At 35.5% G+C, this 19,349-nt stretch overlaps 1 protein-coding gene across 1 annotated transcript in view; it reads left to right on the top strand.

Moving 5' to 3' along the window:
• The window catches only part of BRWD1 (bromodomain and WD repeat domain containing 1), a 122,402-nt gene that overhangs the window by 23,487 nt on the left and 79,566 nt on the right, over positions 1-19,349 (top strand). The window contains exons 5-11 of the mRNA XM_082654396.1: positions 1,727-1,877; positions 3,941-4,039; positions 4,383-4,543; positions 5,698-5,919; positions 15,676-15,776; positions 16,932-17,002; positions 18,621-18,721. Coding sequence (XP_082510522.1) covers positions 1,727-1,877; positions 3,941-4,039; positions 4,383-4,543; positions 5,698-5,919; positions 15,676-15,776; positions 16,932-17,002; positions 18,621-18,721 — 906 coding nt within the window. The remainder of the gene's footprint in view (positions 1-1,726; positions 1,878-3,940; positions 4,040-4,382; positions 4,544-5,697; positions 5,920-15,675; positions 15,777-16,931; positions 17,003-18,620; positions 18,722-19,349) is intronic.

Raw genomic sequence — 19,349 nt, 5'->3', positions numbered from 1 at the left:
TGATAAATTTAGATGTGTTACGTGTACCGTGACCCAACACCTCAGTGAAGATAGTGAACATACCTATTACACCCAAAAGTTTCCTCTTCTTTTTTTTGTGTGGTACGCGGGCCTCTCACGGCCGCGGCCTCTGGACGCGCAGGCTCAGTGGCCATGGCTCACAGGCCCAGCCGCTCCGTGGCATGTGGGATCCTCCTGGACCGGGGCACAAACCCGTGTCCCCTGCATCGGCAGGCGGACTCTCAACCACTGCGCCACCAGGGAAGCCCAGTTTCCTCTTCTTTATAATTCTTCCTGCTTATCTACCAGCCCCCAGTTACCTGTGACCTGCTTTCTGTAACTATATATTAATTTGCATTTTCTGGAGTTTTATATAAATGAAATCATATAGCATGCGCTCTTTTTTCTGGCTTCTTTCAGCATAATTATTCTGATATTCATCCACGTCGTTGTGTGTTATTAAATTTTTTTATTGCTGAATAGTATTCCATTGTACAGACATACAGTAATGTGTGTAGGCATTCACCTGTTAATGGACATTTGGATCGTGTTCACTTTGGGGCTCTTAAAAAGTAAGCTGTTCAAGAACATTCACATACAAACCTTTATGTGGATGTGTGCTTTCACTTTTCTTGGGTAAACACCTAGGAGTATTATAGCTAGATAATATGGTAATGTATGTGTTACTATTAAAAACGCTACCCCATTGTTTTCCACAGTGATTGTTCTGTTTTACATTTTCACCAGCAGTTTCTCTGCATTCTTGCTGATCTTGGTCTGGTCAGTCTTTAAAATTAGTTATTCTCGTAGGTGTGTAGTGATAGCTTATTATGATTTTAATTTGTGTTTCATCAGTTACTGGTGATGTTGAGCATCTTTTCATGTGTCTGGTTGCCATCTGTATGTCTTCTTTGGTGAAGTGTCTAGTCAAATCATTCTTAAAAATTAGGTTTTTTAAAATAGTGTTGATAGTTCTTTATATATTCTGGATACAAGTCCTTTATCAGATATATGCTTTGCCAATATTTTCTTTCAGTTTGTGGTTGTCTTTTCATTCCCTTAACAATACCTTTTGAAAAAACAGAAGTTGTTAGCTTTGCTGAAGTCCATTTTATCGATTTGTTCTTTTGTGGGTTATGCTTTTGGTGTCATTTTAGAAATCTTTGCCTAACATCACGTCATAAAGAGTTTCTCCAATGTTTTCTTTTACAAATTTTACGGTTTTAGATGATACATTTAGATCTATGATCTGTCTTGAGATAATTTTAATTTATTGTGTGATGTATACATTAAAGTTAATATTATAATTATTTTTTGGCAAATGGGTATTCATTTGTTCTGGCACCATTTGTTGAAAAGATTATCTTTTTTTTGTACCTTTGCCAAAAATCAGTTGTTCTTACATAACAAGTCCTGAAATCAGGTATTGTTCGCCCTCAACTTTGTTCTTTTTCAAAGCTGCTTTGACTTTTCTAAGCCATTTGCATATACATTTTAGAATAAAATTGTCAATTTCTACAAAAAAAGCCTACTGGGATTTTGATTGGATGGCTTTGAATCTGTAGATTAATTTACTGCTTATTTCATTCTTTAATTTCTCTCAGCAGTCTTTTGTAGTTTTCCTTGTACATGTTTTTCACATGTTTTATCAGACTTATCCCTAAGTATTTATAGTTTTTGAAACTCTTGTAAAAAATGTTGTTTTTGAAACTTGCTCTCCAATCAGGTGTTGTCCAATAAGCATGTGGCTCCTGATCATCTGTTGCAAATCTGCCAGCGCATCGGTCCCATGTTGGATAAAGAAATTCCACCCAGTATTTCAAGAGTCACTTCTTTACTTGGTGCAGGAAGGCAGTCTTTGCTACGTACAGCAAAAGGTACCTTAATTTGAAGAAGTGTTCTGCTTTGTATTACTAGCTTAATAATTATTATAATTGTGAAGTAATGTAAGCATTGTGGAAGAAAGGTGATATGTAACTAAAAACCATGCTGTGGACTATAAGATTCTCTGCATTTAGCATAGATGTTGAATTTTATTACATCAGTGTTTAATGGGTCCTTCTGCATTTAAAAAAATGATAAAGGTATAGATGTTAAGCTTAAAAGCTTGAATTTATTCTGAGATGTGTTTGAGGTTTTATCAATGTGAGTTCTTATTTTTCCATTTTGTAGCTCACTTATAACTTCATTGAATGTAATTGTATGTGTCTAATAAACTCTTTAAATGCTAGAAGTATTTCACTTGATATTTAGATTCTGAAGCCCTTTTATAAGGGGAAGTGATTTTCTAAATTTGGTAGCAGTTTGAAAATGAGCACCAAAAATGTACAAATGCATGGTTCTTTTTCACCAGTTTTTTTTGCGAAATTATGTGGTAGCAAAATGTTTGGAATTGCTGTTCTTTTTCTGTTAGCTTGGTATAAATTACTTAGACTCAGTATATGTATGTGATATGATCTATGTATACAACGTGGCTTAACTGCTAATGGGCAAGAATGTTGGCTCTTCTGATCCTGAGTATACGTCAAGTTCATCCCTCATGATTATTTTTAAGATCTGTTGCTGACGTGATGCTGCCTCTTAGATGCTCCACCAGTGTAAAGTTTGACTGAGAAAGAACAACCCTTCCTCTTGGTTCCATGCCAGACTGGTTTGTCAGCTTTAGTTGTTTCTCAGTGCTCTTATGGTCATGCCACACTGTGGCTTGAATCAGGAAACTGTTCATATTCTTCCTTTTTCTGTGTCCCTATTCACCTTGTAATTATTCTGTTTTAGGTTGTTATATAGTAGTTGCCTGGGTAGCCTGTTTTCCTGTTTTCTTTACTTGTGTCAAGCTCAATGTCGTTTTGTGATGAGCACTGCTTTAGAACTGGCAGACCTTAGAAGAAACTTCAGCAAGCTGTCCTAGGGTAGGGACCATATTTCTCTGTTTTGTACTAGTGACGCAAGAGGATGCCTTGTAACTGCTCTTTGATAATGATAGTGGTAATGAATTCATTCATGTAACACATGATATGCCTGTTAGTTTGGGGCACCCGAGGCTCAGTAGAGGGTTTATATAATGCCTTTCTTACCTTCCTCTTTCAGTTGTGAAGAAGCACATTTCTAGCACAGCATGATCTGTATTCTGCTGCTATCTCCTATAGAGGGGGTAGACAGTTTTTCTTAGTATATTTGCTAAGAGGGATAGGATTTGAGAATTAGTGTTCAGACTCAAAGATCCTACATATGCTCTTTTGTAAAGGATTATCTATGATCCTAAAACAAGAGGAAAGTCATTTAATTTTGTCAGTACTTTCTAAGGAGATTAAAATCATGGTAATATTGGCCATCATTATTTTTAAAACTCAGTAACATTTCAATAAGTTAATTAAGTCAGGATTTTCTTATAAACCAAAAAAATTGAAATTTTCCTTACAAAAATTTCTGGTTTTGGAGAGTTGGATCGGTTGTGATTAAGACCTTTATCATTAATAATTGTATGGTATAATTCTGCAATGAAAAATAAAAACCTGTTTGGCATTGAGTGGGACTTGGAGTCAAAAGATCTGGTTTTATGGTCCATCTTGACTAATCATTTACAGTGGATCTCTTTAAAGGTCCTGGAACCTTTGAGCCTCAGTTACCTCACTTGTAAATTGGCAATGATACCTACCTCACAGGGTTGTTGTGAGGATTCAATGAGATAATGTATGTGGAAAGCACTTTGTAAATTGTAAAGTGCTACACAAATGTTAGTTGTTGCTGTTGTATCTGAGATGTCTTAAATTTTTTTTTCCTTCAGAAATAGTCTAATAAACCTCTAGGGCTTTTCTGTTAAAGTATATTAGTTGGTAAACCTTTGAATAAACAGTTTATTACAATATACGTAAGTATTCTATAAAATCTTTCTTGGGGTTAACTTTCAAGATTTTATGTGTATCTAAAATTCATTTTAAAGACTGCAGGCACACAGTTTGGAAGGGCTCTGCCTTTGCTGCTCTTCATAGAGGAAGACCTCCTGAAATGCCGGTGAATTATGGTTCCCCACCAAATCTTGGTAAGTGAGGTTGACTTTTTAGAGGCCCAAAACCATTTTTAAATTTCTTGACCAACTTTGTAACTTCTATATTAAAACTTAAAAGGTAGTACTGGTAATGTTGTTTCAGATTTGTGGTTTTCCTAAAATTATTACTAAAAGTAATAAAAGTCAATGAAAACAATCTTATTTTAATAAGAAGTCTGTACTAGTGCTTATAGTAGAAGAGAATTGGGAAGAAACTTCGTCTTTAGGATTTCTCGAGCATTGATTTTTGTGACCCTCTAGAAATTGTTTTGGAGGTTTTCTTAGCTTTTTACATATTGGCTCCCCCTTAACCACTTTCATTGTTTTTATTTCCTAGTGGAGATACATCGAGGAAAACAACTCACAGGGTGTTCCACTTTTAGCACAGCATTTCCAGGAACTATGTATCAGCATATAAAAATGCACAGAAGGATTCTCGGACATCTATCTGCTGTTTACTGTGTAGCATTTGATAGGACAGGACATAGAATCTTTACAGTGAGTTAACATTTTAAACTCAATTTGGTATCATCTGGAGCACTTTAGTGTGCCTCAGAATTATCTAGAAAATCTTATAAAACATGTAGATTCTATCTTTCCTCTTTGTCAGGAATTTTGACTCAGTAGGTCTGGTGTGGGGCCCATGAATTTACATTTTTATTCAGTATCGCAAGTGATTCAGATGCAGATAATCAGGCCTTGCGTGTTTTTTGTGATACACTGATTTAGAGCAGTGGTTCTTGAGCATGATCATCAAGGATGCTTAAAAATATGCATTCCTAGTACTTCCCCTCCAGCCCATTCTAGACCTACTGAATTAGGTTATAGTATGTATTAACCAAAAACAGTCCCCCCAAAACCCCTCTACATTAATCAAAAAGACCCCCTTCCCCCAAATCCAAATCTCTACAGGTGATTCATATTCACATTGATTAATCATGATCTAGGGGAATTGATTAACACTGAAAGATTATTTTATAATTGTTGTAAAACTATATGTAAATATTTGGAATTTAATTTACCATTTTAATGTTTTAAGGGAAAATTAAGGTGGGTAAGAAGTTTAAATTTCATTTTTCAGTTGTTGAGACTCAGTAGATACTCAAATATTTGCTGAATGGATGGATGCTTGCTGGTACTATAAATTTGAGACTCTGTTGCTTAGTTATTTAAAATGAGTGTTCTAGTCCCATTATTTTTTGTTTTTGGAATTGCCACTTAATCAACTTGTGAAACATAGATCAGTCTTAACTAACATTTGTCAAATTATTTAGCTTGATGTGAGCTAAACGAACGTTTAACCATTGTTAATTGAAATGGGTGAGCCATGAACTTTTAGTTGGACTTATTCCATGGCAGAGAATTTGGGGAAAATAGTATTTATAATAAGTCTAAGCCATAGAAATGAAAACTTCAAGGTATCTTTATTATTTGATTTGAAGAAAAAACTATTATAAGTGTTCTTGGCTGTCAGAAAAAACTATTGTAAGTGTTGTTGGCTGTAAGATTCATAATTTGCAGAATGTTCTACAGTTGGAAAGAGAGGAGGAGTTATAGACACTTAATTTGAGTGACATGTAAATGGTATTTTTTTAAATGATAAAAAAGCCTTGCTGTATTAACATTTTATTTTTGGGTGTATTTTTTCTCAGGGTTCAGACGATTGTTTGGTGAAGATTTGGTCAACACACAATGGCCGCCTATTATCCACATTAAGAGGTCATTCTGCAGAAATTTCAGATATGGCAGTAAACTATGAGAATACAATGATTGCTGCAGGGAGCTGTGATAAAATAATTAGAGTGTGGTGCTTGAGAACTTGTGCTCCAGTTGCTGTGCTCCAAGGACACACGGGGTCAATTACATCTTTACAGGTAAACCAGCTTTAGTGTTCACATTTGTGTATTATCTCCTTTTCCTTTAAAACTCTTTTTCTTTGGAGATGAGAAATAGTAAGATGCTTAGTAGTTATATGCTCTATTTTAAATTTAGTAATGAAGAGAAATATAATTAATCATAGTTCCATGAATCTTAGAAGGGTGATGTAACAAATATGTAATGCAGTTAAGAGCTGTATATAAAGGCTTGATGGATGACTTATTGTTTCCCTAAGGTTTATAGTTGAACTGAATGAGTGTCATTACACACTCATGGTGTTAAAGGAGAAAAATCATCAATTTAAGACTTGTGGATTTTGATGAGTGGATTAAATTTGCTGAAATATATTAATTTTTTTCCTTCCTGGGGGATGTTAATTTTGAACCACATACACAGTAGACAGAATAGTATGATGAACCCCTATGTGCCCTTCACCTCAGGCCAATTCTTCTTCAGCCATTTCACCTTGTACCCAAAGCAAATCCTAGATTTCATATCATTTCTTCTGTAAAAAACTTCAGTATGTCTTCCTAAAAGACATACTGTGTTTTATTAGAAACATTATCATCACACTTGTTTGTTGATGTTCAAATTTCCAGTTGTTTCATAAATAGCATTATTTTGTTTAGTTTGTTTGAATTAGGAATCAGACAAAGCCTGTACCTTACAATTGCTATAGATTAAAAGAATTTTAAAACAATTGCACAGTGTTGTCCAATTTTTTTTTTATAACCACTTGCAGTTTCTTTGTTGAGGAAGTTGGGTTTATCTATAGAGTTCTCACAGTTTGGGTACCATTTGCTTCCTTGTGGAGTAGATAACATGTTTCTTTGTATTTCTTGTAAGTTGGTTGTTGGATCCAGAGCAGTAGTTTTATTTAATGTGCATGAGAATCACTTGGAGGCCTTGTTTAAAACACAGATTGCGGGGCTTTCCTGGTGGCACAGTGGTTAAGAATCCGCCTGCCAATGCAGGGGACATGGTTTGATCCCTGGTCCGGGAAGATCCCACATGCCGCGGAGCAACTAAGCCCGTGCACTACAACTACTGAGCCTGCGCTCTGGAGCCCGTGCTCTGCAACAAGAGAAGCCACGACAATGAAAAGCCACAACAATGAGAAGCCTGCGCACCGCAACGAAGAGTAGCCCCCTGCACACCGCAACTAGAGAAAGCCCGCATGCAGCAATGAAGACCCAACGCAGCCAAAAATAAAAACAAATATAGATAAATAAATTTATATAAAAACAAAAAAGACAAAAAAACACAGATCGCTAGGCCCCAGTGCCAGAAATTTTGTTTGATTCAGAATGTTGGAGGCGGGGCCTGAGAATTTGCCTTCATAACAAGTTCTCGAGTGCTGCTTCTGCTTCTTCTTTATATATTATTATTATTTTAAAAATTTTATTTCATTGTATCTTTTATTTTATTATTTATTTATTCATTTATTTAATTTTAGCTGCGTTGGGTCTTTGTTGTTGTGTGCAGGCTTTCTCTAGTTGCGGCGAGCGGGGTCTGCTCTTTGTTGCGGTGCGTGGGCTTCTCATTGCGGTGGTTTCTCTTGTTGCAGAGCACGGGCTCTAGGTGCATGGGTTTCAGTAGTTGTGGCATGCAGGCTCTAGAGCACAGGCTCAGTAGTTGTGGTGCACAGGCTTAGTTGCTCCGTGGCATGTGGGATCTTCCCGGGCCAGGGCTCGACCCCGTGTCCCCTGCATTGGCAGGCAGATTCTTAACCACTGCGCCACCAGGGAAGCCCTGCTCCCCCTTAGGGACTACACTTTCAGGATCATTGATCGAGAGGCTTGGTTACCTTGAGGTATGTTCTTCCAGGCATTGAACGTCTGGTGGACTCTGCAGTCGTCTTAGATCCATTAGTACTGAGAATGGTGCTACTCAGTCATTTTTTTTTTTTTTTGAAAATTACGTTTTGTTAGTAGATAATGATTTGTAAGGCCTTTTAAGACATGTTGGTGCTTCTGATTTGAGTTTGAGTAAGACAAGCAGAGTGGTTTCATTTTCATATGTGAATTTACCTAGGGTATATGTTAAGTGGTCTATAAGTAGATTTGGTGTGAAGTTCTGTGATAAAAGTGACTTTTCTCAACTCCTGTGGCCAATATTCTTGAAGAATAAAGACTGCAGACTTATTTTTGAAGGATGACAACTCTAATTGGGGTTGTGTTTTACTTTGAAAATGTAAGCAAAATTTTTGATTTGCCTGTTTATTTTTTGGCAAGGAGTATATTGTTCTCTAGAGGATTTCATAGGTTAAAAATTAATTCAAATCCTAGCTATGTTCTAGAGGTTAAAAAAATTTTTTTCATTTTGTTATTTGGTATGAACTTATAGGCAACATAACAGCAAATAAGAACATTTATAATACTTTTTGAGGGTGTCTGTCTTAAAACCATTAGGGAATTCTTCAGTGTGAAAGTGGAGCTCTGGACTTCACTGAAAGCCCCATTCTTTTGGTAATGGGGGCCCACATGTGTTTACTACCTACTGAATATATCAAAAAACTCTACTTGGGTGGTGATAGGTTTTTATACTTCAGAAGGCTTATCTGTGCTTGCTAGTGGTTACTCTGAAGTTCAAAGTCAAGCAAATGCATGATTTTAGTTATTAATCTTTTTCATGTTCTTTGCCTTGTTGTTACTGGCATGTATAAACCATTTTAAATTTTAGTAAAGGTTTTCTTTTTATTTATTAAAAAAATGGTATGTAAGTAATATGGTTTGCAAAAAAATTAGACAGTAGTTAATAGCAAATAAAATTAAAGACTTCCATAATCTTACCATCTAGAAATAATCACTTTCAGTATTTTAGCACACACCTTTCTCATGGGTAGCAGTATACAGTGTCACTTAATATAATTTACATTCTCAAAAATGTCAGTATTAGACTTAACTGGGTTAGAGGTAGAACCTTTTGTCTATCTAAGAGGATCAAGTGAACATTCTTCAGGAGTAAAAGACATAATGCAGAGCTGGCAACTATAGAAAAGCTGGATGAGGGTGACAAAAGTATCTGAAGTACTAATGAGAAATTATGGGACCAAGATACAGTAAATAAGGAAAGCCCAGGGAGAGGAACTTGAGTTTGAAGGCATATGCCAGTTTCACAGGAGGTGGCTGAGAAGCTTAGCTGAAATTTTGACAGACTTGTAGGGTTGGGGAGGATATATCTTGGAAGTATGTATGCATAATAAATTCATAATAAATATGCAAATTTCATCAGAGAACTAGAAGTTAGTAAAAAGGAAATTCTAGAATTGAAATATATAACTGAATTTAATAATTTAGTGGATGGTTTTAACAGTGTATTAGATGCAACTGAAGAAATCAAAGAGAGAATTAATGAGCTGGAAATGGGGTTAGAAGAAAATAAATAGATGGAAGCACAGAGGGAAGAGTTTGGAATGTACTGAAAGAGATTAAGAAATAGACAGGAAATGCTGAAAAGATTCCACACGTGTATACATACATATATACCATATGTGTAATTGGAATTCCTGAAGAAGAGGAGAGAATGAAGCAAAAGCTTTGTTTGTAGTGATAATAGCTGAGAATTTTGCAAAATACGCTAAAGAAATAAAGCCACAGATTGAAGAAACACTAAGGATCCTGGGCAGAATAAATATACAGACATACTAAACATTACAGTGAAAGCTTTAAAACCGAAGACAAAGTGAAATCTTAAGTAACCAGAGGGGAAAATAAAGAAGGTATAAAACTGATGGCTAGCTTCTTAGTAGAAGCAGTGGAAGTTGATAGACAAAGGAGTACTCTTCTTAAAGTGTTAATAGGAAATGACTGCCAGTCTTGAATTCTGAACCTACTGAAAATACCATTGAACTACAATAAACACATTTTCAGACAAATGGAGAGTTTCTTAGTGATGGAACAGCACTAAAGGGAATTCGAAATAGTATCTATTAGGCAGAGAAGGAATGTGATCCCAGGCTTGGAATAAGAAAGAATGAAGAATTAAAAAAACAATGTGTGTGAGCAAATGGAAATAAACATTGACTCCATGCAACACATGTAATGTCTTAGGGTTTTAAATTATGTATGGAATTAAACTAACAGTAGTAATAGCTTGTATATAGGGAGGAGGTAACTTTAGTATTTGTTAGATCTTTGCATTTCATAATCTCTAAAATAATTAAAAGACTAGCAAGAGAATATATAACTACTAAGCTTAATAGAGGGGGAAATATGGAATAATAAAAAAGCAAGAAAGGAAAGAAAAAGAAGTGTAGGAAAAGTACTGAGATGAAACTAGGATATCATTAAATGGCATTGTAATCATAGATTACTTGTAAATGCATTAAATGGTCCGGATAAGAGAGAAAGATTTCAGACATAATTGAAAAACAAACCTCACCTTCAATATAAGGGTATAGGGAGTCTGGATGTAAAAAAAAGTAAAGGATGGAAACAATTATCCAAAAATTAACCATAAGAAGGCTGGTATAACATACTAATATTATTAGATAAAAAGGCATTAAGGCAAATACCAATTTTAGAGATAAAGAGGGACAATTTATAATGATTAAATGTTTCATTAGGCAGGAAGAAGAGTTCTGAATTTGTATGTGTTCAGTAACACAGCCTCAAAATACATTAAGCAAAAATAGAACATATGGGGAAAAATAGACCTCCATAATATTAATGGGCAATAAGCACATCTCTGGCTCTCTCAGTAGTTGGAAGAACAATCTGTGTCATTAAGAATATAGATTTGAACAATGTAAATAATAAGCTTGATCTGTATGATACATTAGAACACTGCGTATTATATTCACATCATTTCTTTTCAGTCTTAAGTGGATTATTATATAAATATTGTCCACATTCCAACCCTTAAACTAAGTTCTCAATAAATTTGAAAATACTGAAAATAATCTTAAGTATATTCTCCAGTAGTGCTATTAAGCTGGAAATTAACTAGCAGCCAGAATTAATAGAATAATCCTCACTTTTATAAATTAAGAAATACACTTTTATGTAACCCATGCATCAAAGATGAAATCACAATAAAAATTTGAGAATATTTTGAACTGATTAATAATGAAAATATTATAATTATAACTTGTGGGATATAGAGTTTGGTAGCCAGCCACCAAGATGGTGCCCAGTGATTCTTCCCTCCTCATGCTGTTACCCATTGGTAGTCTCCTTGTTGAATAGGGCTGACCTGTGTAACCTATAGGATACTGGGAAAGTGATGTAGGGTGACTTCCATTGCTTGATTGTGAAAGGTTATAAGACAGTGGGAGTCACTGTCTTATTCTCTTGACGTGAATGGAAACATCTGTCTTTTTCTCTTGACTCACTTGTCTTGAGGGATGCCTGCTGTGTCATGTCGACAGGGCACTCAGACAGCCCTATGGAAAGGTCTTCATGGTGAATAATTGGAGTCTCCTACCTTAGCCATGTGAGTTGGCCTTTCTGGAAGCATGTCCTCCATCCTCATTTAAGCCTGGGCTGACATCTTGACTTCAACCTCAGGAGACCCTGAGCCAGAACCACCCTGCTAGGCTGTTCTGAATTCTTGACCCTTAGAGACTGTGAAATAATGAATATTTACTGTTGTTTCCAGTAGCTAAGTTTTGGGATAGTTTGTTATACAACAGTAGATAATTAATACCCAGCTGAAGCAGTGCTCAAAGGGAAGTTTATAGCCCTCAATGCATATATTAAAGAAAAGGCTGAAATTCAGTGATTAGATGTATTTCTCAGAAAGTTAGAAAAAGAACAGGAAACAATTAAGGATGGAAAAAATAATCATAACAGTAAAGAGTATCAACAAAGCCAGAAGTTCTTTGAATGAAATACTAAAAATGGTGTAAGACTGAGATTAATCTAGGATCAAAATAGAAATATCATAAATATTATCATATTTGAAAAAGGGAATCACTATAGACCTTTCAGACACTAAAAAGTATATTTTAAAAGTTTTATATGGAAAATTTGAAAATGAATTATTCTAAGACTGGCACAGAAAGAAATAAAATCTGAATGGACCTGTAACTATAAAATGCATTGAATCTGTAGTTAAAATTCTTTCTCTACCTGTTAGTATTTCTGTCAGAAATGTTTAACCTGAATCACATGAGGAAGCAGTCAGACAAATGCAAATTAACAGTTTATGAAAGCAATCTATATCCTTCAAAAGCTTAGTTTCAAAAAGACAAAAGGTGGGAGAACTACTTTATAAGGGAACTAAAAACTGTGACAAATATAAATATGTGATTTGGATCCTGTCTTTAAGAGAGGAAAAAAAAAAGAAAACCTATAATGGACATCTGAGAAATTGGGGGAAATTTCAATATTAATTGTATATTAAATGTCTTGAGTCTAATAAATGTATTATGTAGGAGAATATCATTGTTCTTAGGAGATACATGCTGAGGATTTTAGGGTTGAAGTGTCATGATGTCTGCAACTTAGATTCAGATGGTTCAAGTCCATCCAGTAGCCAGGGGCAAGTGTGGCAAAATATTAACGATTGGTGAATCTTGGTGACTGGTATGTGAGTGTTCATTGTACTATTCTTGCAGCTTTTATGCAGATTTGAAAGATTGCAAAGCGACATTTGGGGAAAATGAACAAATGCTATACTATCACTGCAACTGTTCAACATTAGCAAGTACTACTAAGCAAGAAAAAACAAAAATGTATAAATATTGGAAAGAAAGAGAAAAAAATTCTCATTTTCTTTTTTTTGGCCGTGCCGTGTGGCATGTGGGATCTTAATTCCCTGACCAGGGATCTAACCCCTGCCCCCTGCAGTGAAAGCATGGAGTCCTAACCCCTGGACTGCCAGGGAAGTCCCCCAAATTCTCATTTTTCAAACAGTTTGATTACCTACTTGAAGAAGCCAAGAGAATCAATGGAAAATGCCTTGACAGATTTCAGTTTAATCTTACAGTAGTTGTGGGACTAGATAGTGATAATGGCTGCAGAGTATTGTGAATGTACCAAATGCCACTTAATTATACATTTTAAAATGGTTAAAGTGGTGAATTTAACGTTGTGTGAATTTTACCCCCTCCTCCACTCCCCCATGCTAATAGCTCTGTCTAGAATGCACATGTGAGCACACAGGAAAGATTTGCATTTTAACAGTTAGTAGGACGGCTTACTACCTTTAAATAATGCATTCTTTAATAGCAAAATAGAGGATCAACATATATTAAAGACTGCTTATTTTGTCACTGAATAAGTTGTAAAAGTAGAAGTTATTATGCTCTCAGGCACATGTTATATACTAGACAGTTACTCAGGATGTGTGATTTCAGGAAAACTGTTTTGACTTTGGAAGTAGACATGTGAGATTGCAGTACAGAATCACAAAGCCAAAAGGGACTTTGAGAAATTGCAGTTCTTACTGTTTCCTTTATTTAGAGGTGCATGTTACAGTCATCGATGAGTAGCTTTGAGGTTGGTTAATAAAACATGGCTCTATGTCAGCGATACTGCATTTGAGGAAATGTTGTTACTTAGAAACAGTAAAAGGAAGGCTTCAAAGTTAAAAATGCCTGTTGGGTACTAAAAAAAAAAATCTCTTTTTTTTAACTTAAGAGGATTTACCTGGTGAATTCTATAAAACCTATTAGAACTGCTGAGAGCTTACTAAAACATTTAGATATAGGACCCATGTCCTAAAACCAAAACTTTCTTATAAACCATCAATAATCAGTTTGCAAATATAATGAAAAAAGTACATAATTCATAATAGCAACAAAAGCTTCACATAGGAGTAAACTTAACAGGAGACGGGGAAAGGTCTTAAAAATAATGGCAGAACCTTGGGTGGTGGGGAGGGAATAGTCTAAATAAGTGAAAATTTCTACCATGCTCCTGAATCAGGAGATTCAATGTTGTAAAGCTGTCACATCTCCAGATCATGGTGTAAAGTCAGTGTATTTACATTTGAAATCCCAGTTGCTTTGTTCTAATCGAACTTGGCATGTTATCAAGTTCATTTAGAAAGAGAAAGATAAGCACAAATAGCCAACCACCCACCCAATCCCTCAAAAAAAACCCTCAACTTTTTGCGATACTAGGTATTTAAAAATGCTTTAAAAGATGTTATAAACAGTATAGTGTCAACCCAGGGCTAGACAAAGACATCAGTGAGACAAAATAGAGAGCAACAAACGTCTTGTGTATCTGTCATATTAAGTGACCTGTGTTCTAACTAACTTTAATTAAAATTCTTTACTCTGTGTTTGCAAGGTTACAAATTTTACCTTGTTTTAATTAACAAGAATTATCCAATTGTTAATATAATTTCAGTTACTACTTTTAATGGGATATTCTCTAAAACTCATTGTTAGTCCATATTCTGAAACATATCTACTTAGATGTAAATAATCACTTAAAAAACCCTTGATTTCATATATTCGAAGAGAAGGAGCTTAGAAGAAGCTTCACTGAAGAAGTCGTAGGTTCAAATTTTATCTCTCTTACAAAGTGTATATAACCTTGGGGAAAAGCATGAAACAGAGATAATAAACTCTCTCTCTCTGGCATGTTGTAATGATAAGTAAGTATGTAACTCATACGGAAAAACAAAACCAACCCATTTCTTCCCAACACTTCCTTTTCTCTTAATGGCAATACTGGTCTTCCTTTTGCATAAGTTCCTTTATCTTGAATGTCTCATGAGTCAGCAAGTTGTGTTGCTTCTTTCATGAAGGTAGGGGGTACTGCCATCCAGTTAAGGTTCTTGGATCAATTGGATTGATTCTTGGTTCTTTATCTTATCTGTTCCTTTTCAATCAATATTATATACTGCTGTCAGACAGATCTTTGGGTTGCCTTCAGTGTTTTACTTGAGAACTACAGTTAACCTCTTAACTTGGTGTTATTGGGTCCAGATTTTCTATCCATTTAACCCATTTCCATACCACTTCCAAAATGAACACTTAGTCTTATAGATCTTTCTGTTAACTATCACATTCCCTCTCACTTTTGTATTTTTGTTCATCTTATTCCTTTGCCTAGTGCGTTTTTCTTGTTTTCCTTATATTTTTCTGTCTTTTAAGCTGCCTTAAAAGCTGCCTTTGGTCCAGGATGTCTCTGGACCAAATTGATCTTGCTTTCTCTAGCTTGTTTGTGTAGCACAAATGTTAGCCCTGTTCCAAAGTTACGATATAATTTTTGTGTTTTCTTATAATACTTTTATGGTTTTGTTATTTAAATATTTAAAATGTTGATCACTTGGAATTTATCCTGCTTTACAGTCTGAAGAATGGATCCATTTTTTCCCAGATCGTTGCACAGTTGTCCCTTTACCATTTATGCATTTACGATCCATTGTTTCCTCAACTGATTGAGATGGCTCCTTTATCTTAAGTCTTGTGTATTAAGGTCCAGTTTGGACTTCACATTTTTCCATTGGTCATTCTGTCATTGTGTACCTACTGTGCCCCATAGTTTTAATTAATTGGCTTTGTGGTCGGTTTCACATTGATAGGACTAGATCTTTACTTTCTCTTTGTAAAAGTTTTTCTGACTGTTCTTGTTAGTTTTGAAAATAATCATTTATTGAGATCACATTACATTTACAAATTAGAGATAGACTTCATTTTTTACAGGTTATGAGTTTTCACTGCAATAATATTACCTATGTTTTGGATTTCTTGTGTTTTACTTAAAGTGTTAGTTGAAGTTAACTTTGAAAAACTGTTTAACTTCAGTAGCAGCTCAGGAAACTGAATTGCAAATGTTATTCCTTTTTAGTTTAGCCCAATGGCCAAAGGCTCTCAAAGATACATGGTCTCTACTGGTGCTGATGGGACAGTTTGTTTTTGGCAGTGGGATTTAGAATCCCTGAAATTCAGGTAAGTGACTTTAATTGTGTAATAAGTTTTCTTTTTTAATGTTGTTACAGTTTAGTCTAGTGAAATGAAATCTGATTATAAAGAGAAATTGTGTATTGTGGTTCCGTTTTTACTTTTGAATTTAATTTTTGTTATACACAGCATATGTGCCATATTGACTACTGTTTACACTGTACGATTTAGATAGTTGGATATGTGAAAGGAGCATAGCCATGCTGTCCTGGTGGGCACATTTTTTTGAAAAAGAAAAAGTGATAGTATATATGTGAACATTTTGAAAAATGTTAGAAAAGTATAATTACGTGGGCAGAAATTTAGGAAGGATCCTTTAAGAATCAGACCTGGATCATAGCCCTGCACTGCCCAGTGTGTTACCCGCTAGCCACATGTCTCTATTGAGCACTTCGGGTGTGGCTAGTGCAATTGAGGAATCGAATTATTAATTTAAATTTAACTGATACGATTCAGTTATTACAAAACTTTTAAACGTATTTCAAACAACTTGAATATGTGAATTTAGTTTTTCATCTATAAGTTTTATGAAATCTGAGTACAGATCAAGTATTTTTGATGAAAACTGTTCAAATTGAGATGTATTATTAGTGTCTAGTATGATCTGGAAGATTTAAAAGATTTAATATGAAAGAACCTAAAGTTCTCAATAAAACTTTATTAACATTGATGTGATATTTTGGATATATTGGTTTAAATGAAGTAAAACTAATTTTATCTTTTTACTTATAATGTGGCTACTAAAAAACCCTAGTTTTATCTTTATACTTAATGATGTGGCTACTAAAAATTTAAAGTTACACGTGTGGCTCGCATGCCCTTTCTGTTGGACCATGCTATCACCCGGTGGTTCTACATCCTACTCTGCGGCCTCGATAATGGATTCTCTCACACTGTCTGAGCTTTAGTCACCTAAGTTACAGAACGGGGGTTAGTAGGCTTGCTCTTTCTGTATACTATGTTCTGTATAAGTTTGGGGATTGGACAGTTCTCTGAAATCCATCCAGCTATAACAGCATATGTGGAAATATTTGGTATACTGTGAGGTACTAGAAATAAGATTATAACATTTAAATATGCTAGATTAAAACCAATATTTTAAACCATGTTAATGTGCTAAACTAATGTATTTTTCTTTTCAAGTCCACGTCCCCTGAAGTTCACTGAAAAGCCTAGACCAGGCGTTCAAATGCTTTGTTCTTCTTTTAGTGTTGGTAAGATAACTTTAGTGTTTTTTTCTTAGTTTTATTTTAGCATTTTGAATGACCACATTATGAGAGAGAGCTGGCAGAAAGGAGGCTTAAAGTGTCCATATGAGCAGTTCTTGTGCCATGTGCCCTGTGTGTATGATAAACCAAGAATGTGGTTCTTTTAATTGAACTGCATGTTTTTGGTAGTTTAAATTTGTTTTCCACACATCTTGTGAAATTATTCTCCATTTTCTTGTACAGTGGACTTGTGTGAAACCCTTCTTTTTGGGAGAGGTCAAAGATCTTTCCCCATAGAAGTCTGAAAATTTGAACAAGTGAACTTTATATTCCAAAGCTAGGTTTAGGTGTGTAAAGCTGTTCGGAAAGCAGAGCCCCTTTTCATGCATTTTCAGAGCCGCAGCATCTTAAAGTCATTGTCACAACTAATACAGCAGAAGGAGATAGTGAACATTTCCAGTCTGAATTAACTTTTAAAAATTAAGCCTCATTTGATGTGTGCTTCCTGCCCTCCCCCCCCACCCCAGCACCACCAAACAATTCTCCGACACTAGTTAGGTATCCTATAATTCAACTCAATTCTGACACTACCTACCTAGAGAATAGTGTGAGATCCCACAGGTTAAGGGCTCAGTCCTACAAGATGCCCCACCTACCCCCAGCCTCAGACCAGGTTGTCACCTGTGCTTCTGACTGATGGGCTATATAGAGCAGAGATTCCCACAACTTCCTCCTTGGGTTTGATTAATTTGCTAGAGCAGCTGACAAAACTCAAACATTTTACTCACTAGATTTTCGGTTTATTATAAAAGGATATAATTCAGGAATAGCCAGATGGAAGAGATGCATAGGATAAAGTACATGGGAAGGGGCACTCTCTGGGTGTGCTATTCTTCTCTGATCTCCACCTGTCCATCAACCTGGAATCTCTCTGAACCTTGCCCTTTTTTTTGCGGTACGCGGGCCTCTCACTGTTGTGGCCTCTCCCGTCGCAGAGCACAGGCTCCGGACGCGCAGGCTCAGCGGCCATGGCTCACGGGCCCAGCCGCTCCACGGCATGTGGGATCTTCCCAGACCAGGGCACGAACCCGTGTCCCCTGCATCAGCAGGCGGACTCTCAACCGCTGCGCCACCAGAGAAGCCCTGAACTTTGCCCTTTTGAGTTTTTTATGGAGGCTTCATTACATAGGCACAGTTGGTTAAATCATTGGTCGTCACTGTTGATTCAGCTCTCTCCCAGCTCTCTTATCACATGGTTGGTTCCCCTAGCAGTTAGCTCCCATCCATAGATGCTTTCCAAAAGTCACCTCATTAACATAAACTCTGTTGTGTTTGAAATGGGTTTGATGAAAATCAAGACACCAGTATCACTTCACTTAGGACATTCTAAGGGTTTGAGGAGTTCTGCCAGAAAAAGGGATGAAGACCAAATATGTATTTCTTCCTAAAAGTCACAGCATTACACTGCATTAATTTTAAAAGTTCTTTATACAATGAATTAGAAAACAGATTTATTGAGATAAATTTAGTTTTGGCATAGAGAGCTTGCTTAATTTAATATAGAAATTTGGTTAAGATATTTGTTACAAACTGGATTTTTTAAACCTTAAAATTTTTATTTCAGGTGGTATGTTTTTAGCCACAGGTAGTACTGATCATGTAATCAGAATGTATTTTTTGGGTTTTGAAGCACCTGAAAAAATCGCAGAACTTGAAAGTCACACTGTAAGTATTCACGTTTTAAAATTCTGTAGATTGTTAATATTCCTGTTGGTACATAGCCTCATATTGCTAAGGGAAATTGTTACTGATTTTAATTTTAACTTAAATTTAGGGGGAATTGGAGGTGAAACATGATATTGACAAACTCAGCACCTTATGGTGCCAAATACTTTGCAGTGGTTATTTCAGCTTTAAGTCCAAACTCTTGATTATGATAATTAATCTGGGTGATTAGGTTTGAATTGGGTCTATTTATCTAAACCAAACTCATGAAATTAGAATGCTGTTTTATCAATGTGTACTAAGATAGATAACTCTCAGTATTCTGGAGTGCTGGTTAGCGGTCAGGTCATCTTTTCTCCTGTAGGAAGTTCTGTGAAGTTATTTGATAAAAAAAATCACTTTAAAAGAAATTATTATTATTATTTTTTGCACATAATCATCGAAGTGAATATGCCTTGTTTTCAGCTATTTAAACCTTTTATTTTGATCACTATCTACACATCAATTTTTATACAGATGTAATTAATTGCAAATACTGCTTTAATTTTAGAAGTAGGCTTCTTTTTACCACATGTGTCTGTCTTTGAGACAAGAGCTGTATCTTAGTCTTATTAGGTTCGTAGTTAGA

The sequence above is a fragment of the Grampus griseus genome (assembly GCF_964374135.1).
Source record: "Grampus griseus genome assembly, chromosome: 5".
NCBI lineage: Eukaryota > Metazoa > Chordata > Mammalia > Artiodactyla > Delphinidae > Grampus > Grampus griseus.
Note: the sequence above shows the minus strand (reverse complement) of the source record. Positions and strands in the feature narration are given on the sequence as shown.